At 64.9% G+C, this 22,170-nt stretch overlaps 2 protein-coding genes across 2 annotated transcripts; both read left to right on the top strand.

Moving 5' to 3' along the window:
• The first annotated feature begins 3,960 nt into the window (after positions 1-3,960).
• MTMR11 (myotubularin related protein 11) lies at positions 3,961-11,670 on the top strand. Its single transcript, XM_059832073.1, has 16 exons — positions 3,961-4,009; positions 4,302-4,423; positions 6,351-6,423; positions 6,507-6,649; positions 6,784-6,858; positions 6,901-7,046; positions 7,284-7,371; positions 7,468-7,556; positions 7,642-7,763; positions 7,862-7,925; positions 8,164-8,234; positions 8,317-8,492; positions 8,568-8,738; positions 8,943-9,158; positions 9,402-9,668; positions 11,542-11,670. The coding sequence occupies exons 1-16, from the start codon at positions 3,961-3,963 to the stop codon at positions 11,668-11,670; spliced, it is 2,001 nt and encodes a 666-aa protein (XP_059688056.1).
• Positions 11,671-13,834: 2,164 nt separating this feature from the next.
• On the top strand, positions 13,835-19,191 carry SF3B4 (splicing factor 3b subunit 4). The gene is made up of 6 exons (XM_059832293.1): positions 13,835-13,868; positions 15,005-15,133; positions 15,375-15,917; positions 16,345-16,539; positions 17,992-18,162; positions 18,692-19,191. Exons 1-6 carry the CDS (start codon positions 13,835-13,837, stop codon positions 18,874-18,876), a joined length of 1,257 nt encoding a protein of 418 aa, XP_059688276.1. The 3' UTR covers positions 18,877-19,191.
• The last annotated feature ends 2,979 nt before the right edge of the window (positions 19,192-22,170 follow it).

The following is a 22,170-nucleotide window of genomic DNA, read 5'->3' as shown; positions in this document are numbered from 1 at the left end:
GGTGGGAGCGGGGATGCTCTGGGCTTCCCCCCGGCGAAGACCGTGGGCGCGGGAGGAGGGAAGGCAAAAGGCGATGCTTCCCCGGCGCTTCCTGGTTTTTTGGGGGGGAATTTCTCTCCGTTTCGGCTAACTCCATCCTGCCCTGGTGCCGAGCCCATGGAAAAGGGCGAAGCTCCCCAAGAAGTTGTTCTTTGGGTCGGGGTGGGGGTGGAGACGCAGCCCCCCGGCCTCGGTGTCCGCAGGGTTCCCAGCGCCGTGGGGTTCTCCAGGGTCTTCGGGGCCGGCGCTGCCCGTTTCTGTCGCGGTTAGCGGAGTTTGTAGCTTTTTTAAAATCCAAATGAGACCCCCCCTCCCAACTGAACTTCAGGCAAGGACGGAAAAGCTTTGAAGAGTATTTTTTGGATGAAGGGCAGAGTTTTGGCTCTTCCCCAAGCGCCGACCCCCTGCGTGTCTTCAGAACCGCAGAGGATTTTTTCAGATCATTTTTGTTTATGGTGAAATAACTTCTTTTTTTTTTCCTTTTTTAAGGGACAATTAAATACAAATTCTATTTATTGAGAGATGATGGTATTACCCGGCCCCTCCCTGGGCGAGGCTGATGGGATGCCATGGTTATCACTGCCCCTACGAGAAGTGACCCGAATTAATTCTGCAATTGTTTATTCACAGAAGAGGTTGGGGTTTTCTTAAAAATTAAATATTTTTGGTGATTTTTTTATTTTACGCCACGGGAGTACTCTAGATGGCGCGGCGCAGTCGGGCTGTACGCCGCATCCTTCCTTTACGCTACCGTAGATGCACTGCCAATAAATGACGTCCAAGTCCTCGACCTCTGGGCAGCGGCCGTGCCCCTTTCCTCCGCTTCGCCCCGGGGGCTCACCCCCAAGGGGCTCTGGGGGTCCCGGCCCCACGCTCCCCACCTTGGGGCTGCTCCTCCTCCCCTCCACGGCCAGGTCTTGGGTTTCTCTTGGCTTTTTCTCCGCTGCGGAGCGCAGCGTCCTCTTTCCATCCCCTTTCCTGGGGTTGGGGAAGATTTCCTTCTATTTAGGTACCAAATTCGGGCTTTCGTTTAAAAAAGAACCCCCCCGCGCCCCATTTTTGTCAGTCCTCGCTGATTTTGGAGGACCCTTTTCCCGGGCTGCCTTTAAGGCCGGCACCCAGGGATGCTCTCGACAATTTAATACCCAAGCGAGGCGTCGCGCGGGGTAAAGACAAAATCGGCTGCTTGCTGGCACGGGGCGTTTTGGATGCTGAAGCTTAAATGGGTTCAGAAAGAGGAAAATCCGCTGCGACGATGCTCGTGAAGAGCTCCAGCCCCGGGGCTGCGAGCGGGGAAGGGCGGCTGCGTCCTCGCCCCACGCCGCTGCGTTTGGGGGAGATGGGAGCCGTTTCCCCCGGGATTTCTTTGCGTTGGCATTTTCTATTCCAGCTCCCCGTGTTTTTCCTTCCTCGCGGCATCGGCGAGCGGCTGCACCGTGCCCAACGCCACGTCGGTGCCGGCTCGCCCCTGACGGCCAATTTTCCTCCGGCTCTCGGGGCGGCCCGGGCTGACCCCGAGCTGGCGCAGACGCTGCCCTCGCCTTGGAGAGCAGCCCTGGGTCAAAGCCCTGCAGGAAATTCCTCTTATCCGCTGGGTGCTGGAGCCAAAGACCCGGCCAAGCTCCTCCGGGATGCTCCGCCGGATGGTTTTCCTGCAGGAGGAGAATTGGGGTGCACGAGCTGCAGCCACCAAAGCTGCTGCTGCCCCAAAAATCAGGGGGTGAATACACCTAAAATAAGGTTTTTAGTTGGAGCGGGTGCTCCAACGGAGCTGGGTTTCCCTTGAGCCTGCTTTATGCCGGGGTTTATCCTGCCGTGTGCCGGCACCGGTGCCTCGGCTGCCCCGGCGGGAGGAGCTGAGCCGCGGGGGTTTGGGTTTTGGGGTCCCCAAGGGGTTCATGGCGGGGGGGTGGCAAAGGCGGCCCCAGGGCCACCATCCACCTGGGCCACCTCGGCGGGGTTGGGGCTGACGGGAGCCATGCCGGCTTGGCACGGGTGCCGGCGGCGGCGCGCTGGTTTTTCCGGGGTTGGGAGGCGAAGGCCGTACTTCGGCGATGAGTCACGGAGCAGCTCGTTCCTCCCCGGCAGGAAGGTGCGGGACGGGCTGGGGGCACCCCAAGGGGCTGGGGGGCTGGGGGCACCCATGCCGCGCACGGCGCTGCGCCACCCTCGGCTGGCGAAGACTCCCTTACGGGGTGCCGGGGGCTGTACGTACCCCTCCGGCACTGTGCACCCCTTTACGGGGTGTCGGGGGCTGTACGTGCCCCCTCCGGCACTGTGCACCCCTTTACGGGGTGCCGGGGGCTGTACGTGCCCCCTCCGGCACTGTGCACCCCTTTACGGGGTGTCGGGGGCTGTACGTACCCCCTCCGGCACTGTGCACCCCTTTACGGGGTGTCGGGGGCTGTACGTACCCCTCCGGCACTGTGCACCCCTTTACGGGGTGTCGGGGGCTGTACGTACCCCTCCGGCACTGTGCACCCCTTTACGGGGTGTCGGGGGCTGTACGTGCCCCCTCCGGCACTGTGCACCCCTTTACGGGGTGTCGGGGGCTGTACGTACCCCCTCCGGCACTGTGCACCCCTTTACGGGGGTGTCGGGGGCTGTACGTACCCCTCCGGCACTGTGCACCCCTTTACGGGGGTGTCGGGGGCTGTACGTACCCCTCCGGCACTGTGCACCCCTTTACGGGGTGTCGGGGGCTGTACGTACCCCTCCGGCACTGTGCACCCCTTTACGGGGTGTCGGGGGCTGTACGTACCCCTCCGGCACTGTGCACCCCTTTACGGGGTGTCGGGGGCTGTACGTACCCCTCTGGCACTGTGCACCCCTTTACGGGGTGTCGGGGGCTGTACGTGCCCCCTCTGGCACTGTGCACCCCTTTACGGGGTGTCGGGGGCTGTACGTACCCCTCCGGCACTGTGCACCTCTTTACGGGGTGCCGGGGGCTGTACGTACCCCTCCGGCACTGTGCGCCCCTTTACGGGGTGTCGGGGGCTGTACGTACCCCTCCGGCACTGTGCGCCCCTTTACGGGGTGTCGGGGGCTGTACGTACCCCTCCGGCACTGTGCACCCCTTTACGGGGTGTCGGGGGCTGTACGTACCCCTCCGGCACTGTGCACCCCTTTACGGGGTGTCGGGGGCTGTACGTGCCCCCTCCGGCACTGTGCGCCCCTTTACGGGGTGCCGGGGGCTGTAGGTCCCCTCCAACGCCGTACATCCGTTATGGGGTGCCGGGAGCTGTACATCCCCCTCCAGCACTGTCCGTCCCTTTTGGGGTGCTGGGGGCTGTACGTGCCTCACCCTGCGCCCCACCTCCCTTTCAGGGTGGGGGGGGCCGTACGCGCCTGATCCAGCACCCCACCTCCCTTTTGGGGTGCCGGGTGCTGTATGCCCCCCACCCTGTGCCCTACCTCACTTTTGGGGTGCTGGGAGCTGTATGCCCCCCACCCTGTACCCTACCTCACTTTCGGGGTGCTGGGGGCTGCATGTGCCTGATCCAACACCCCACCTCCCTTTTGGGGTGCTGGGGGCTGTATGCCCCCCATCCAGCACCCTATCTCCCCTTTACGGGGTGCCGGGGGCTCTATAACCCCCACCCTGCGCCCCACCTCCCTTTTGGGGTGCCATGGGCTGTATGTGCCCCATCCAGCACCCCACCTCCCTTTTGGGGTGTGGGGGGGCTGTACGTGCCCCACCTTGTGCCCCACCTCCCTTTCGGGGTGCGGGGGGCTCTATACCCCCCCCGGGCCGTACCCCGCCCGGCGGAGCGGTTCTCCCGTTTCGGGGCGGGGCGGACACCCCCCCCCCCCCCTCCGCTCCGCCCCGGCGGGACCCGGCACCGGGGGGGGGGCGGGGGCTCCCGGGGCTCTCGGGCCGCTCCGCTCCGCGCCCGTCCGCCCGTCCGAAGTCCCTCCGCCATGAGCGGGGCCGCGGGCGGCCGCCGCCCGACCTTCCCCGGGCTCCCAGGTAGGGCCGGGGGGGTCCCGGGGGGGGGTCCCGGGGCCGGGGGGGGTCCCTGTGGGGGGGGTCCCGGGGGGGGGGTCCCGGGGGGGGGTCCCGGGGGGGGGGGTCCCGGGGCCGGGGGGGTCCCTGTGGGGGGGGGTCCCGGGGGGGGGGTCCCGGGGGGGGGTCCCGGGGGGGGGGTCCCGGGGCCGGGGGGGTCCCTGTGGGGGGGGTCCCGGGGGGGGGGGTCCCGGGGCCGGGGGGGGGTCCCGGGGCCCGGCGGGGCCCCCCCGCACCCAGAGCCCCGTCCCCGCAGGGGAGCGGCTGCTGGAGGAGGCGGCGGGCGCGCGGCAGCGCTGCGGGGAGAGCGACGGCGCCGTCCCCGTCCCCGGGACACTGCTCTGCACCGACCGCCGCGTCGCGTTCCTGCCCGCGCAGGTGGGGCCGAGCGGCCGCGGGGCCCCGCGCCCCCCGCGCCGGAGCGTCCCGGCCCCGGCCCGGCCCCGGCCCATCCCGGCCTCATCCCAGCCCTATCCCGGCCCCGTCCCATCCCGGCCTCATCCCAGCCCTATCCCGGCCCCGTCCCGGCCCCATCCCAGCCCCGGCCCGGCTGCATCCCATCCCCATCCCATCCTCACTCCATCCCCACCCCATACCAGCCCCATCCCGGCCCCATCCCGGCCCCGTTCCGGCTACATCCCGGCCCCATCCCGGCCCCGTCCCAGCCCTGTCCCGGCCCCCTCCCGACCCCATCCCGGCCCCGTCCCGGCTGCATCCCATCCCCATCCCATCCCGACCCCATACCAGCCCTATCCCGGCCCCATCCCGGCCCCGTTCCGGCTACATCCCGGCTGCATCCCATCCCCATCCCATCCCGACCCCATCCCAGCCCTATCCCGGCCCCGTCCCAACCCCATCCCAGCCCCGTCCCGGCTGCATCCCATCCCCACCCCATCCCGACCCCATACCAGCCCTATCCCGGCCCCATCCCGACCCCATCCCAGCCCCGTTCCAGCTGCATCCCGGCCCCGTCCCATCCCGGCCCCATACCAGCCCTATCCCGGCCCCGTCCCGGCCCCATCCCAGCCCCATCCCAGCCCCATCCCGGCTGCATCCCATCCCCACCCCATCCCGACCCCATACCAGCCCTATCCTGGCCCCATCCCGGCCCCATTCCAGCTACATCCCGGCTACATCCTGGTCCCGTCCTGGCTACATCCCATCCCCACCCCATCCCAACCCCATACCAGCCCTATCCCAGCCCCGGCCCAGCCCCAGCCCAGCTGCATCCCATCCCCATCCCATTCCGGCCCCATCCCAGCCCCGGCCCGGCCCCAGCCCGGCTGCATCCCATCCCATCCCGACCCCATACCAGCCCTATCCCGGCCCCATCCCAGCCCCATCCCAGCCCCATCCCAACCCCATCCCAGCTACATCCCATTCCCACCCCATCCCGACCCCATCCCAGCCCTATCCCGGCTGCATCCCGACCCCATCACGGCCCCCGGCCCGGCTGCATCCCAGCTACATCCTGGCCCCATCCCAGCCCCATGTCGGCTGCATCCCCACCCCATCCCAACCCCATCCCAGCTACATCCCCACCCCATTCCAGCCCCACCCCAGCTGCATCCCAACCCCATCCCAGCCCCATCCCAGCTGCACCCCAATGCCATCCCAACCCCATCCTGACCCCATCCCAGCCCCATCCTGGCTGCATCCCAACCCCATCCCGGCTGCATCCCAACCTCATCCCAGCCCCATCCCAGCCACATCCTAACCCCATTGCAGCTGCGTGCCCACCCTATCCCAGCCCTATCCCAGCCCCATCCCAGTTGTGTCCCAGCTACATCCCCACCCCATCCCAGTCCCATTCCAGCCCCATCCTGGCTGCATCCTGACCCCATCCCGGCCCCATCCCAGCTGCATCCTAATTCCATTGTGGCTGCATCCCCAGCCCCATCCCGACCCCATCCCAGCCCCATCCCAGCCCCATCCTGGCTGCACCCCGACCCCCATCCCACTGCATCCCCATCCCAGCCCCATTCTGACCCATCCCAACCCCATCCTAGCGGCATCTCCGCGCCATCCCAGTGGCATCCCAGCTGCATCCCAGCCCCATCCCAGGCCCATCCGGCCACATCCCAACCCCATCCCAGCCCCACCCTTGCTCATCGGCTGCAGAACCGCCACGTTCACCCGGGGAACTCCTCGCCGCAGGATGCGCGGGGGGACGAGGGGCGGCCGTGGGGCCCAGCGCCAGCCGGGCGAAGGCAGTGGGGTCCCGGATCCGTCCCCGCTGCCCTTCCCGGGGCCGGGGAGGGGGGACACACCGGGGCAGCTTCCAGCTCTCCCCCCTCTCCCGCAGGCCCCCGGCTCCCCTGCCTTCCTCCGCAGCGAGTACGACGTGGCGCTGCCCTGCATCCGCAAGCTGGTGGCAGGTAAAGGCGGCAGCCCCGAGCCCCGTGTGACGAGTTGGGCAGGTCTCAGCCGGCGCTGACGGCCGCCCCCTCGCCCGCCGCAGCCAGCAGCTTCGCCAAGCCCAAGGTGCTGACGGCCGCCTCCACCCTCACGTTCATCCCCGAGGAGCTGGCGGTCTTCTGCCGGGATTTCCGCCTGCTCCGCTTCCACTTCCAGGAGAACGGCTTGGCTCCGCAGGCGTTTCGGGTGAGCTGGGGGGCTGGCGGTTATGGGGAGGGGGGGGCACACAGGGAGGCTTCGTACCCAACTCTGGGGCGCCCCAAGGCTTTGGGGGGGGATTCTGGGGGGGGCTCACGCCCGGTCCTGGCTCCTCGCTGCAGGTGGCCAACGCCATCGCCCAGGCGCGGGAGGCGGCCGCGTGGCTGGGGGACGCCGGCGAGGGGCATGAGGGCTGGGCCCGCCCTGCCGAAGCCCCTTTGGAAGAGGAGGAGGAGGAGGAGGAAGAGGAGGAGGAGGAGGAGGAAGGCTCGGCTGCCACGCTGCTCTTCGAGAGCCTGCGCGACTGGGAGCAGGAGCTCAAGCGCTTGGGTGCTGCGGGCTGGAGGGTGAGCGCCGTCAACGAGCGCTTTGACATGGCCCCCAGGTACGGCCCGGCCGGACGCCAGGGTCCACGGCCCCCCCAGCACCCCACGCTGCCGGAGGGGGGGGCACAGTGTGACCCCCCCACCCCAAAGGGACCGGGGAGGGTGGTGATGGGTGGGGGGAAAATCCTCCCCTCTGCCCATGGTTTGGGGAAAACACCCCCGTGAGCCGCTCGAAAGGGCACCCCGGGATTTGGGGGGGTGCTGGGGGGGGGACAACCCACCCCCCCCACCCGCAGCCTCCCCCGGTACCTGTGGGTGCCCAGTGGGCTCCTGGACCACGACCTCAAGCGGACCTTCGCCCACTTCGAGGAGCGCCGCGTGCCCGTGAGTGCCCCGGGAGGGCGATGGGGTGCTGGGGGGGGGCCGGGGAAGGGGATGGGGGGGTGATGTGGGGGGGGTGTCACCCCGTCTCACCCGCAGCGCCTGTGCTGGCACCACCCGGGTGGCAGTGACCTGCTGAGAGGCGCCGGCTTCCACGCCGCCTCGGAGCCGGGCAGCGAGGACGTGAGGTGAGCCCCGCCGGGGGTCCGGGGGGGGTCCGGGGGTGCCACCCCAGCCCGGCCCCACCCGGGGGTCCCTCTCCCCCCGCTCCAGGTGCCTGGAGGCTCTGCTGCTGGGGGGCCGCGGGCCCTGCGTGCTGGCCGACACCGCCGAGCTGCCCACCCTCGCCGACATCCAGCTCGCCCACCTCAAGCTGCGGGCGCTCTGCCTGCCCGGTGAGCGGGGACGGGGTGGGGGGATCGGGCGGGGACCCCCCCGCCGCGGGGGTCCTTCTCCTCCGCTGACCCCCCCACCCTTTGCCGCTGCGAGCCAGGCGCGGCGGCGGAGGAGAAGTGGCTCTCGGCGCTGGAGGGGACGCGCTGGCTGGACCACGTCCGGTGAGCGGGCGGCGGTGGGGGCCTTTTTTGGGGTGCGGGGTGGTGGGGGCAAATCCCACCCTAAAAACACACACCCCCCCTCCATGGGGGACGGTCCTCCCCCACCGCCCGGCCGTTGGCTGCGGGGCGATGCGGGGGCATCGCGGTGGGTGCGTGAGCATCCCGGGGTGGGCTGCAGACCCCGGGCAGGCGGCATTGGTATTTCGGGGTGCCTGACCCCCCCCTTTCCCCCCCCCAGCACCTGCTTGAGGAAAGCCATCGAGGTGGCATCGCTGCTGGTGGGGAGACGCTGCTCCGTCCTCCTGCAAGGTAGCGCCGGGGAGGGGGGCACTGGGATGGGGTGGGGGGGTGACACCCTGGGGACACCCCCTCGCCGCCTCGTCCCCCCCAGAGCCGTCGGACCGGGACCTGAACTGCCTCCTGGCCTCGCTGGTGCAGCTCCTGGGGGACCCCCACGCCCGCACCCTGCCCGGCTTCCAGAGCCTGGTGCAGCGGGAGTGGGTGGCAGCCGGGCACCCCTTTCCCCGCCGACTGGGGCTCCTCCGCCGCGACAGCCCCCGGGAGGAGGTGAGAGCCGCCCTGCGCCCCCGCCACCCCGTCCCCGTCCTCGCTGGGTGACACGCCTGTCCCCCCCCTGCCCAGGCCCCCGTTTTCCTCCTGTTCCTGGACTGCACGTGGCAGCTGGTGCGGCAATTCCCGGCGGATTTCGGCTTCACCGAGGCCTATCTCCTCGCCCTCCACGACAGCAGCTTCGCCCCTTACTTCAGCACCTTCCTCTTCAGCTGCCAGCGGCAGCGGGGCCGCGGCAGCCCGGTGAGCTGGGGGGGCCATGGTGGGGTACGCTCCCGGGTCCCTTGAGGCCGCGGGTTTAGGTCCAGGTTTGGGGAGGGAGATGAATCCTCTCCCATCCTGCTTGGCTGCATCCGTCCGCGCCGTGCCTCAGTTTCCCCATCCATATCCCCAATCGGCGCTTGACCCCCCCGTAAGCTCCAGTTTCACCCCTTCTCCTCCCCGCAGCACCGGCCCCGCAGCCAGACCTACACGCCGGTGAACGGCTGGCGGGACCCCGCTCCGGCGGTGCCGCGGGCGCCCAGTGCTGCCCGCAGGCTGCCCACCGTCTGGGACTGGGGGCTGCGCTACAGCCGGCAGCAGCGGGCCCGATTCAGGAACCCAGCGGGTGCCGCCGGCAGCACGGGACCCCCCGACACCGCGGAGCCCCGGGCCCCGGGCAGGGTGAGTCGGGGTTTGGCTCTGGGGGGGCTGCACCGCCGGGAAGGGACGCAGGCGCCCGGCTCGTGCTGCACAAGACCCCCCTCGCTCTCCCATTCAGTTTGGGGGGCTCTGCATGTTAAGTCCCTTCCTGGTGCCGTGTGCCCCCCCCGAAAGGTGCCCCATCCCTCGCGGCGGGGTTTTCCCTTCCCGTTGGCTTCCCCCCCCTTTTTTCCCTAATCCCTATTTTTTCCCCTCGTTTCCCAGCCCGCCGACGCCTGGCCGGGGGCCGGGAACGTCTTCGTGCTGACCAAGGGGACACTGTCGCCCCAACCCTTTCCCTGGCGGAGCGGCCGCGCCCCGCCGCGCCTGTCCCGCTGGGCCCCCTCCCTGGAGAGCCTCGGTGACCGGGGGGGCAGCCCGGGGGGCAACCGGCCCCCCGCGCCCCCCCCGGGGCTGCTGCTGCCCTGCGCCGCGGGACCCTCCGTCCGGCTCTGGCGGCGCTGCTACCTGCGGGGTCTGCCCGAGGCACAGGTAACGCCGGCACCGGGGCTGGGGGGGCCTCCCTGATGGGGTCTTCTCTGGTGAAGCGAGGGGAAACTGAGGCACGGCGGGGCTGCAGCGTGACGGGGGTCCCGGTGGGCGCAGACCCAAAGGGGTTCCAGGTTCGGAGGGGGGTTCGTCTTCCCCAGCCCTGTCCTGCTGCTCGGGATGTGGGTTGAGGCTGGTGCGGGTGGTCCGTGTGTGGCTGTCCTGACCCCGTCTCCGTCCATCCCAACCCCATCTCCATCCATCCTGATCCCGTGTCTGTCCATCCCAACCCCGTCTCCATCCATCCTGAGCCCGTGTCTGTCCATCCCAACCCCGTCTCCATCCATCCTGATCCCGTGTCCATCTGTCCCGACCCCGTCTCCATCCATCCCGACCCCGTCTCCATCCATCCCGATCCCGTGTCTGTCCATCCCAATCCTGTGTCTGTCCATCCCAATCCTGTGTCTGTCCATCCCAATCCCGTCTCCATCCATCCCGACCCCATGTCTGTCCATCCAAACCCTGTCTCCATCCATCCCGATCCCGTCTCCATCCATCCCAACCCATGTCTGTCCGTCCCGATCCCATCTCCATCCATCCCAACCCCATGTCCGTCCATCCCGATCCCGTGTCCATCCATCCCGACCCCATCTCCATCCATCCCGACCCCGTGTCCGTCCATCCCGACCCCATCTCCATCCATCCCGACCCCATCTCCATCCATCCCGACCCCATGTCCATCCATCCCTACCCCATGTCCATCCATCCCAACCCATGTCTGTCCATCCCGATCCCATCTCCATCCATCCCAATCCCTTGTCCATCCATCCCGATCCCGTCTCCATCCATCCCAACCCATGTCTGTCCATCCTGATCCTGTCTCCATCCATCCCAACCCCATATCTGTCCATCCCGATCCCGTCTCCATCCATCCCGATCCTGTGTCCATCCATCCCGACCCCATCTCCATCCATCCCAACCCCATGTCCATCCATCCCTACCCCGTGTCCATCCATCCCTACCCCGTGTCCATCCATCCCAACCCATGTCTGTCCATCCCGATCCCATCTCCATCCATCCCGACCCCATGTCTTGTCCATCCTGATCCCGTGTCCATCCATCCCGATCCTGTGTCTGTCCATCCTGACCCCGTCTCCATCCATCCCGACCCGTCTGTCCATCCTGACCCCGTCTCCATCCATCCCGATCCTGTGTCTGTCTATCCCAACCCCGTCTCCATCCATCCCGACCCTGTCTCCATCCATCCCAACCCATGTCTGTCCATCCTGATCCTGTCTCCATCCATCCCAACCCCATATCTGTCCATCCCGATCCCGTCTCCATCCATCCCGATCCTGTGTCCATCCATCCCGACCCCATCTCCATCCATCCCAACCCCGTGTCCATCCATCCCTACCCCGTGTCCATCCATCCCAACCCATGTCTGTCCATCCCGATCCCATCTCCATCCATCCCGACCCCATGTCTTGTCCATCCTGATCCCGTGTCCATCCATCCCGATCCTGTGTCTGTCCATCCTGACCCCGTCTCCATCCATCCCAACCCGTCTGTCCATCCTGACCCTGTCTCCATCCATCCCGACCCTGTCTCCATCCATCCCAACCCATGTCTGTCCATCCTGACCCTGCCTCCATCCATCCCGACCCCGTCTCCATCCATCCCAACCCCGTCTCCATCCATCCCGATCCTGTGTCTGTCCATCCCAACCCTGTCTCCATCCATCCCGACCCCACGTCCATCCATCCCGACCCCACGTCCGTCCATCCTGCCCCCACCTCCGTCCATCCCGACCCCGTCCATGCCCCCCCCGGCCCCGTAAGCCTCTCCCCTGTCCGGACACCGCGTCTCCCCGCAGCGCGGGCGCTTCGCCCCGTCTCCGGCCGGCCTGGCCGAGGAGCTGACGCTGCTGCAGGACCGGCTCAGCGCCTGGCAGGCGGGACCCCGCGCCGAGGCCGCTGGCATCCCCCTCGCACCCTCGCGGTGAGGGCCCCGGCGATGGGACCCCCCCGGGGGGACGCGCGGCTGGAGGGACCCCAGGGGTGGGACGCCCAAACCGCCCTGCGCCTTCCGCCGGTGCCTTCGCGGGGTTCCCCGCCGCCGCCCCCCTGCTCCTCGCGGGGCTTCTCGGGGCCGGATCCTGCGGTGCCGCTCAGCTGCCGGTGCCTGGGCTGGAGGGGGCAGAGCGGGGGGTCCCCGAAAGTGCCGCCGGCTCTCACCGGACACGGCACTTTGTTGGTTTTTCACTAAATTCTTCCTACCTCCGCGGTTGGGGCGCTCAGGGCTGGGATGGCCCCGTCCAGCGCGGGCGAGCAGGATCCGGCCCCTCCATGGGGCGTTCCCGGGGGGATAATCCCGCAGGCGGTGCGGGGACCCCCCGGCTCTGCCCGGACCCCGGGCTCGGCCATGGCCGTGGTGATGCCAACATCCCACTCCCATCCCCTCCGCCGTGGGACGGGGCGAGGCACCCGCTCCGGCGCCCCGAAATGCCTCGTGGGGGGCACGGGGAGAGGATGGGGGACGCTGCGGGAGCGCGGGGAGCCATGTGCGGTCCCCCCCGTTCCCCTCCGGGTGCTTTTCCGCGAGGACTGTGTCTCGGAGGCCATTAAAGCGCAGTTTTGCAGGCGACGGCGCGTGGCTGCCGCGGGGCGGAACCGGGGGGGGGCGCAGGATGGGGGACCCCCGGCACGTGGGGCTGAGGGGGGTCCCCAGCACTGGGATCCCCTCTGGCACTGGGATTGCCCCCGGCACTGGGATCTCCCAGCACCGGGATCCCTCAGCACCGGGATCTCCTGGCACTGGGATCCCACCACACTGGGATCTCCCAGCACCAGGATCCCTCTGCACTGGGATCCCTCTGCACTGGGATCCCTCTGCACTGGGATCTCTTGGCACTGGGATCTCTTGGCACTGGGATTCCCCCAGCACTGGGATCTCCCCACACTGGGACCCCTCCACACAGGGGTCTCCTGGAACTGGGATCCCCCAAGACTGGGATTCCCCCGGCACTGGGATCCTCCCCACCCCCGGCACTGGGATCTCTTGGCACTGGGATCCCTCCACACTGGGATCTCTTGGCACTGGGATCTCTCCATACTGGGATCTCCCAGCACTGGGATCCCTCCACACAGGGATCTCCTGGCACTGGGATCCCCCAGGACTGGGACATCCGCCCCCCCGGACACTGGGATCTTCCAGCACTGGGTTCCCTCTGCACTGGGATCTCTTGGCACTGGGATCCTCCCCACCCCCGGCACTGGGATCTCTTGGCACTTTGATCCCTCCGTACTGGGATCTCCTGGCACTGGGATCCCTCCGTACTGGGATCTCTTGGCACTGGGATTCCCCCTGGCACTGGGATCTCCCCACACTGGGATCCCTCCACACTGGGATCTCCTGGAAGTGCGATCCCTCCTCACTGGGATCTCCTGGCACTGGGACCCCTCCACACTGGGATCTCCTGGAAGTGCGATCCCTCCACACAGGGATCTCCTGGAAGTGCGATCCCTCCTCACTGGGATCTCCTGGCACTGGGATCCCTCCACACTGGGTTCTCTCAACACTGGGATCCCTCCATACTGGGATCTCCCAGCACTGGGATCTCTTGGCACTGGGATTCCCCCGGCACTGGGATCTCCCCGCACTGGGATCCCTCCGCACTGGGATCTCTTGGCACTGGGATTCCCCCGGCACTGGGATCTCCCCGCACTGGGATCCCTCCACACTGGGATCTCCTGGAACTGGGATCCCCCAAGACTGGGATTCCCCCGGCACTGGGATCCTCCCCACCCCCGGCACTGGGATCTCCTGGAACTGGGATCCCTCCACACTGGGACCCCCCCCCACTGGGATCCCCTGGCCCCGGGACCCCCCCGGCACTCGGGTCCCCGCTGGGGCAGCGCTCGGGGCCCGAGGGGACATCGCGACACAACGGGGGCGGCGCGGCCCGGCCACCCCGCCCGCCCACACTCAACATGGCCGCCGCGCCTTCGCCGCGCTCAGCCGCCGACGCTACTTCCGGCCCGACGGCGGCTCGTCGACGCGAGGGGGCGGGACTGGCGCCTGCGGCTGACGTCTCGGCGTGCGTCGCCGTCGCGTGCGGCGTTGCGTGAAGGCGACGCCGCGCGGGCGGGAGCGGGCGGTGGGGCAAGATGGCGGCGGGGCCCATCTCCGAGCGGAACCAGGGTGGGCGCCGCGGCCGGGCCGGGGCCTGCCGGGGGGCTGCGGGGCGGCCTGGGGGCGTGCGGGGTCGGGGGGGCGCTGGGGCGGTGGGGGGGCCTGGGGTCTCTGGGGACATGGGGGGGGGCCTGGGGAGGTGGGGGGGCCTGGGGTCTCTGGGGAGATGGGGGGACTCTGGGGGGGGGCCTGGGGTCCCTGGGGACATGGGGGCCCCAGGGCACCCTGGGGACAGTGGGGGGGGGCCTGGGGTCTCAGGGAACATGGGGGGGTCTCTGCGGGGGGCCCTGGGGAGGTGGGGGGGGCCTGGGGTCTCTGGGGAGATGGGGGGGGCTCTGTGGGCGGCCCTGGGGATGTGGGGGGGCCTGGGGTCTCTGGGGAGATGGGGGGGCTCTGTGGGGGGGCCTGGGGTCTCTGGGGAGATGGGGGGGCTCTGTGGGGGGCCCTGGGGAGGTGGGGGGGCCTGGGTTCTCTGGGGACATGGGGGGGACTCTGTGGGGGGCCCTGGGGAGGTGGGGGGGCCTGGGGTCTCTGGGGAGATGGGGGGGGCTCTGTGGGGGGCCCTGGGGAGGTGGGGGGGGCTGGGATCTCTGGGGACATGGGGGGGCTCTGCGGTGGGCCCTGGGGAGGTGGGGGGGCCTGGGGTCTCTGGGGAGATGGGGGGGGCTCTGTGGGGGGCCCTGGGGAGGTGGGGGGGGCTGGGATCTCTGGGGACATGGTGGAGCTCTGCGGTGGGCGCCCAGGCTCCCTGGAGATGTAGGGGGGGGGCATGGGCTCCCAGAGACATGGGGTGCTCTGTGGGGGGGCCCAGAGTGACCTGGAGGCTAAGGGGACAATGGGAATGACCTGGCTCCCCAGAGATGGGTGTGGAGGGGCGTCAGTTGGGGGGTCCTGGCCTGGCTGGGCACAAGGAGGGGGAATGGGCACCCAGGAGCGGGAATGGAGGGGGTCTGCTCTCCCTAGAGAAAAGCGAGGGGAGCATGGGGGCTTCCCTGGTTGAGGGCGTAATTAGGGGAGATCTGCTTAAAAGTTTAAGGGGGATCTCTGCCTTGGACTTGAGTGATTTCAGCGTCAAGCGCAGCCGAGACTTCCAGCTTCCCAGGCTCACAGAGCTAACTCGGCTTTGCTTTTTCCCTCCGCTCAAGATGCGACGGTGTACGTTGGGGGGTTGGATGAGAAGGTCAGCGAGCCGCTGCTGTGGGAGCTCTTTCTGCAGGCGGGACCGGTGGTCAACACCCACATGCCCAAGGATCGAGTCACAGGCCAGCACCAAGGTGAGATATTTAGTGTTCTCTCTCAAAAGCTGCACGTTGAATAAAATACTTTAGCTGGGGACAGTCAGAGAGAGATTACTGCGGGAAGAGAGGCGAGGGATGAATAATCCCCAGGAAAGATCATCTTCCTTCCCCTAAGGGGAGCTTTGGGCTCTCTGGTTTTAAATCACGCGAGGCTGGACGAGCTGTGGGAGGCCGTGGGTCTGCCCTTCCTAAAGCTCTGTCTGGGGACTTGTTGCAGGCTATGGGTTCGTGGAGTTCCTCAGCGAGGAGGACGCGGATTATGCCATTAAGATCATGAACATGATCAAGTTGTACGGGAAACCGATCCGAGTGAACAAAGCCTCGGCCCACAACAAAAACCTGGACGTGGGGGCCAACATCTTCATCGGCAACCTGGACCCCGAAATCGATGAGAAGCTGTTGTACGACACCTTCAGCGCCTTCGGGGTCATCCTGCAGACGCCCAAGATCATGCGAGACCCCGACACGGGCAACTCGAAGGGTTACGCCTTCATCAACTTCGCCAGCTTCGATGCCTCGGACGCTGCCATCGAGGCCATGAACGGACAGTACCTCTGCAACAGGCCCATCACCGTTTCCTACGCCTTCAAAAAAGATTCCAAAGGCGAGCGGCACGGCTCGGCCGCCGAGCGTCTCCTGGCAGCCCAGAACCCGCTCTCGCAGGCGGATCGGCCTCATCAGCTGTTCGCCGATGCTCCTCCTCCTCCGTCTGTCCCCACTCCTGTTGTCACCTCCCTGGGACCTGGCGTCACCCCTCCAGGTGCATAAATCATGGCAGGACCCATCTCTGTGCCGCGTTGGGTGACAGGAGGCTGTTGTGCTCGTCCACCGCCGGTCCCAGGGGTGGCTGCGTTCCGCCGTGCCTCATGCGGAGCCGCTCCTTGTCGCGTGGGGAGGCTCAGGGCAGCGGCGCTGCGCCGCGTGGGTGCTCTTTGGTGGCAGTCGGTGCAAACCCTCAGCGGAGCTGTGGGATTGCGAGCTGGCAGGAAGTCCTCTTCCCGTGGCAGTTTGACCTACGCTGTCCCAGGGCTGAGTGAAAGGCTCTTGCTTCTGTCTGCTGCTTTTTTTACGGTTCCTCTGGCTGTTTGTGTTTTCACCTCCTTCCTCCCTCTCCTGGGAGGTTTTTTTTTTTTTTTTGCTTTTGGTTTTTTTATACTTAACCCAATTCTCGCTGTCTCTCTTCTCAGGCCTCCCGCCCCCAGGATCGTTCCCCCCGCCGGTGCCGCCTCCCGGAGCGATGCCTCCCGGCATGCCTCCTGCCATGCCGCCCCCACCCATGCCGCCCGGCGCGGGTGCCCCCGGCCCCCCCTCCGGGGCTGCGCCCAGCGGGGGACACCCGCCTCACCCGCACCCCTTCCCTCCGGGCGGGATGCACCACCCCGGTAAGCATCGGACGGGTATCGGGCTCAGGAAACGTCACTTGTCTTCTCCTCCTGGGGGGTGGGCTTGGGGAAATCCCCCTTCCTCCTTCCTCCCTGAGGTTCCTTCTGTAAAATGGGGAGAAAACCGTTGCCGTCCTCTGTCAGTGACTGAACGCAACATCTTTCCCCGAGACGTTGCTCTCTGCAGCACAGGGCAGCCTGGAGAAGAAAAGGGAGGCTCTGCGTAGGAGCGAGTACCTCACGTCAGCGGCGCCGCGCCTGGTTTCTGGGTTTCTCTCCTGCCTGTTCTAAAAATGTGTTAAAAAATAGCCTGGAGTGGGGCCCAGCGGGATTTATGAAGCCCTTTGGTAATTCAGGAAGTACTGCCCTTCTGGGAGGCATCCAGTCGGGTCGAGACATTAGTTTCCTCAAGCTGGGGAGGGGTGGGACACGGGAAGGCAGGGTCCGTCACGGCGCGGGCTTTAAAGGTCTTGGGTGCTGTTCTGGCTGGGAGGATGTTAACGAGACTCCAAGTCATCGTCATTTTTCTCTAGTGTAAATTAATACGTTAAGCGTGAACCTTCTTAGCGCAGTCTGCGGCTCTGCCAGGCAGAAGCTAATTCAAGACACAAGAACAAAATGTTTCTTTGATTTCCTTCCATTTTTAGCCCTGTAGTACTGGGGAATGAGCAGCATATACATCCCGACTCTGGTTTCAAATGCAAAAATTAAGTGAAATTTGCAATTTAATTTTATTTTTTTTTTCCTTTTGTTTAATCCTGCCTGCTCTAAAACGACCCCTGCACTGAGGCGCTCTCTCACGCTGGCTGATTAGGGTGCTTTGTGTGATCGTGGCTCTGGCCGTGTGAGTGACCAGATGGCTGCTGCTTGTCCCCGATTACAAGACGGCTTTTCAGGCTTTAGAGGAGCCAATTACGCACGGCAGAGGAAAGCCTGACCCCAGCGCTTCCGCACCGTGTGGCCTGTGGAGCTGCGCTGAGCTCTTGGGTTTCCGATAAGGAGAAACGAATATGTGGTTTTTGGGTTTTTGAAGGGGTAAGAGAATAACAGAAAAAAGTAGATTTGGAGGGACCAGGCCACTCCTGCTCAGAGCAGGGCAAGCTTCAAAGTCAGGTTGCTCAGGGGCTTGTACAAAATCTCCGAGGGTGGCGATTTCTTTCCGAGCCCCTGTCCCAGGGCTGCACCACGCGTGCTGTCAGGCCTTTCTCCCCCACACACCACTTACATCCAAGCGACATTTCCTATGCTGCAGCCTCTTCCCGTTGCCTCTTGTCGGAGAGCTTTGCGCTTTCTCCTCTTCAACCTCCCTTTCGGTAGCAGAACCCCCTTTCCAGACCCGGTGCTGTAACCGTACAGCTGGATTTCGTGCCCCTCTGGGCTGTGGGGGCCCGGAGCTGCCGTGCCGAGCGGCTGCCCACGCTGCGAACGTCCCTTGACTCGTTATTCCCCCAGGAATGCCTCCCATGCAAGTGCACCACGGGCCGCCCGGGATGGGCCAGCATCACCCAGGACCGCCGGGCTCCGGAGGCCAGCCTCCCCCACGGCCCCCACCTGGCATGCCACACCCTGGACCCCCACCCATGGGTATGCCACCCCGAGGACCTCATTTCGGGTCGCCCATGGGTAAGTGGGTGCCTGCAAGAGGCGGTATGTGTTCTTTTCTATCGATCGTACACACTTTGAGTTCAGCGCTTGCTTCGGCCCCGCGCCCTCCCTCGTTCCTAGCTTCACGGGGACGGGAAGGAGGTGATATCGCAGCCTCCCTGCGGAGAGGGGTCTTGGAGCAAGACCTGGCAGCTGCGAGCTGCTATGCCAGGGTCTCCCGGGGCTTTCCTCGTGTTCGTCGTGACGCGGGGCTCTGCTCTCTCTGGCGATCTCCCCCAGTCTCTCACCTCGGGATATCCACTGGGCTTCGCCAAGAGGGAGTGTTCCTGAGACCTGTCCTGTCCGCCAGCCTTTGGGGTGTCCTAGGAGAGACTTTTTTTTTCGCCAGGACCTGCTGGTAGAGGGGGAACGAGGGAAAGCGTTGGCCCAAACCGTGGGCACCCGGTAGAGCCGGCACCCAAGGGTGGGCTGTGGCAGCGGGAGGTGGAATCGGCCGTTTCCGCTTCTCCCCGCAGCGGTTGTTAACGTCTGTGCTCTGTCCCCGCAGGTCACCCAGGCCCCATGCCGCACCACGGGATGCGCGGCCCTCCTCCGCTGATGCCTCCTCACGGGTACAATGGTCCCCCTCGCCCTCCGCCGTACGGCTATCAGAGAGTCCCCCTGCCCCCCCGGCCTGCACAGAGGCCCCCCGGGGTGCCGCCGCGTGGCCCCTTGAGGGGCCCCCTGCCCTAAATGCGGTAGTGGCAAATCCCCCTCCCTGCTGGGGATCCTTCCCTCTCTATCTTCAGACTCCCATTTCCCCTTGGACTAACGTACCCGCGCCCAAGAGGGGCGGTTGGGTCCATCCCTGTCGCAGGTCCCCCCTCTGTCTTTCCCTCTCCCCACCTTTTCCCCTGTTTCTTTTTATAGTATTAATTTTGGTTATTTCTCCCCTCCTCCCTCTGTTCATCTCGGCCTTGAAGATTTTTCAAGGTACTTTTAACCAGCATTTTTTTTTCTATGTAAAGCAGTGATCGCCCATTTACAAATAAAGCATTTTAAGAACTGGGGGTCGTCCCTCTGAGATCGGGACGAGGCTCTGCCCGTTTGTGATCGAGACGCTGATCAGCTCACGCAGCCGCAGAGACGCCTGCGATGGAGTTCATCGGCACATGAAAGCTCTCTGCCTCTGCTGATACCGATGCTGCCTGTCTGTCTCGGTGAGGCGCTGAATTCGGGTTGATGCACCCGGTCTCTTGCTTTATCCAGGCTGTTCGTTGGTGGCTGATAGGCTCCGTGTAATCCGGTACACCTCCGGTGAAGAAAATGTACGATAAAGCCTTAAAATCCATCGCATCCTTGGACGCTGTTGTCCCAGAGAGCACAAATAAATGGGCAGGACACTTGGAGAAGTAATTTGGCGGTGGAACTTGCTCTCCTGGGAACTTGCTCTCCTCTCCACACAGGGAATGGACTTCTTTAGAAATGAAATCTCATTTTGATGTTGCTCGCAGCCGCAGGAAACCGTTAGAGCTGTGATTCTGGGGGTATTGTTAACTGGGGGGGCGATAAAATTGGGGTGAAGCGGTGCGGTTGGGAGAGGAGGTAGAGCAGATCCAGTCCACGTGTTGTCTCCACGCTTCCTGGGGCTGACTCGCCAGAGCCATCCTGCCTCTCCTAACGAATTCGGCGTCTTTGTGCCGGCGAGACCGATAATTGGGGAAGTGTAAAAGCAGAGTCTGTGGATGGGAAGTTTCACGCCTTGCCTGGCAGCTGGGGAGGTGTGAGGAGGGAGGGGGCCTGGCTTTGCAGCGCTCCTTACGGGAAGGTGGAAGAGCCTGCAATTGGAGCTAGAGAGAGAGGTGTTGGCTCTCTACATATGAGCCTTTAAATCCGGGCGATGTAAAGACAAAAAAAAAAATGCTTCCAGATATTTGGCCGCCCGGAGTTGTTCTGTGGCTTTATGGAAGAACCAGGGGATATGAAAGGGGGACCGTAGCGCTTTTTTGGCTGTTGTGACTCCTCTTGGAAGGCTGCTGAGGCTCTTCAGTGCTCTGCAGAGAAGCTGCCTTGCTTTCAGCCTTGATTTTACTCTTTGCTGGTTTATTTCTGTTCTATTTTTAACATCCTAGGGCTAAAACCGACCTTTAGCTCCAATCTCTGTTCACCCTTGCGGGCCAGAGAGAAAGAACGGTGCCGTGCTTTCCCTTCCGTCGTCGCAGGGTCGTTTGGTAAGTCAGATCTGGAGAAATTCAGAGCCTGGTTGGGGAAATAGCTCAGCTGACCTACGAGCTTTAATTCTCCTCTGCTCCTGTTGCCTTTGGCACGTGTGGGGCCACTGAAGGATCTGTGAGATGAACTGGAAGAGCTCTGTGCTTACTTCAGCTGCTCTGTAATTATACTTTATCAGGGGTTGTAATAAAAGTAACGTCTAGGCTGTTCTTAGCTTTTACCACTGACGGGGAGTCTCATGCTGCTCCCTGAACAGACATCCCTGCTCAAATCCAGCCTTCCTGGGGAGAGTTCAGGACCGTTAGAGGAGATTTAGGGCTTGCTGTGTTGTGAACAGTTTCCAGGACTGCTGCTAGGTCAAAGTGGTTGTGGGGGGCTGATCCTGACCGCGCTGAGCACCCAGTCCTCCCACTGGAATGGGGTGTTGATGCGCTCAGCCTGACATTAACCCCAGACGCTTGGCTGTGGTGAAGGTTCCCAAGTTTTTATAGGGGACGCTGAAGTCTGGAGGAGGAAATGTAACTTGCGCAGGCTCTTCCCACAGACCTGGAGGCACCGTGGTGCTCGTTGAACCTCCCTGATTCCATTAAACCATCCACGGGCCTTGGCTGTCTCTCTGGGCCGCTCCAGAGCCCGGCACAATTGCATCGGTTCGGTCTCCCTCCCAGCACCGTGCCTTGCAATTACTGCTGGGTTGTGTCCAGCCTGGAGCCGTTCCACCGCGTGCTGCGCTGACGGTAAAATCACGGAGAGAGCCCAACGCAAACACCGTCGTCTCGCTGCGGGCCGGTGGGGGAAGCAGGGCTCGGGTCTCTCGGTACCGGCTGTGGCCGATGGGGTGAGGTCACGGCGCTGTTTGGCTCCAGTTCCTCCAGCTGTGCCGGGGGAGAATGAGAAGTGGCTTCACAGCTGCTGCTTTAAGGAGCAGAGCTGCAGCTGGAGGAGAAAACCGGGCTCAGGTGTAAATTAGCAGTAAATCGTTGCTGGTTAAGAGGCTGGAAGCTGCGAGGGGCTCTGCTAGCTGCTCCTGAGCAGACAGCAGCTGGGCTGTAGGTGTTTTTTCTTCAGAGATGCCTGGTGAGTGCGTTTTAAAATGTACTTAATGTTTGTGCTAATCTGCCCCTGCACGGGGTTGTATTTTGCCTTTCTCTGCTGCGATCGTCTGCGCGCCGGAGTGTTTGTGTTCGCCTGGATGCAGCGCGAGGCAGTAATGCCTTTCTCAAGGCGTGGACGAGGTCGATGCTTAAAGCCCCCGTTGCAGGTGATGGGTGTAGGGGAGGACTTCTGAACGCAGCAGAAAAAGCACCTCTGAAGGTGAACAAATCTTAAAGCAGCAACTTTTTGCTGTGGGGTTTAATTTGTGATGGATGGGGAGAGGGCTGAGCTGGACCCTGTTTTCGGGAGCACCGAACGGGGGGTGGTCTTAATGCTGGGCTGGAGAGCAGATGACGGAAGATTTTGGTGCCAAGGTTTGACCAAAGTCAAACAGTCCTACGAAAAATCCACGATAGCCACAGCAATTAAAAGCATTCCTGGAGTGGAAATAATTATGCCAAGGGAGAGGCAAATTGCCGTCCGTCGATGGGGTCTAAACACGTGCCAGAAGCGAGATGTCTCGGTCTCCGCGGAGTCGCTGCGACTCCGGCTGCTGGGTGACCTCGTTCGCTCGCATGTCCAAGCTCCTGCGAGGTGGGAAGCGTGCAGCCCTCTGAGCTGCGACGGAGGTGATGGAGAGGTGTGTGTGTCCGCCGCATCACAGCCTGGAGAGTCGGATTAAGCTGCTGCTGAAGGTGTTTGCGCTGAGAGGCTGAGATA

Source organism: Gavia stellata, chromosome 33 (assembly GCF_030936135.1).
Source record: "Gavia stellata isolate bGavSte3 chromosome 33, bGavSte3.hap2, whole genome shotgun sequence".
In the NCBI taxonomy this organism is placed as follows: domain Eukaryota; kingdom Metazoa; phylum Chordata; class Aves; order Gaviiformes; family Gaviidae; genus Gavia; species Gavia stellata.
This window is presented reverse-complemented; position numbering and strand designations above follow the sequence as displayed.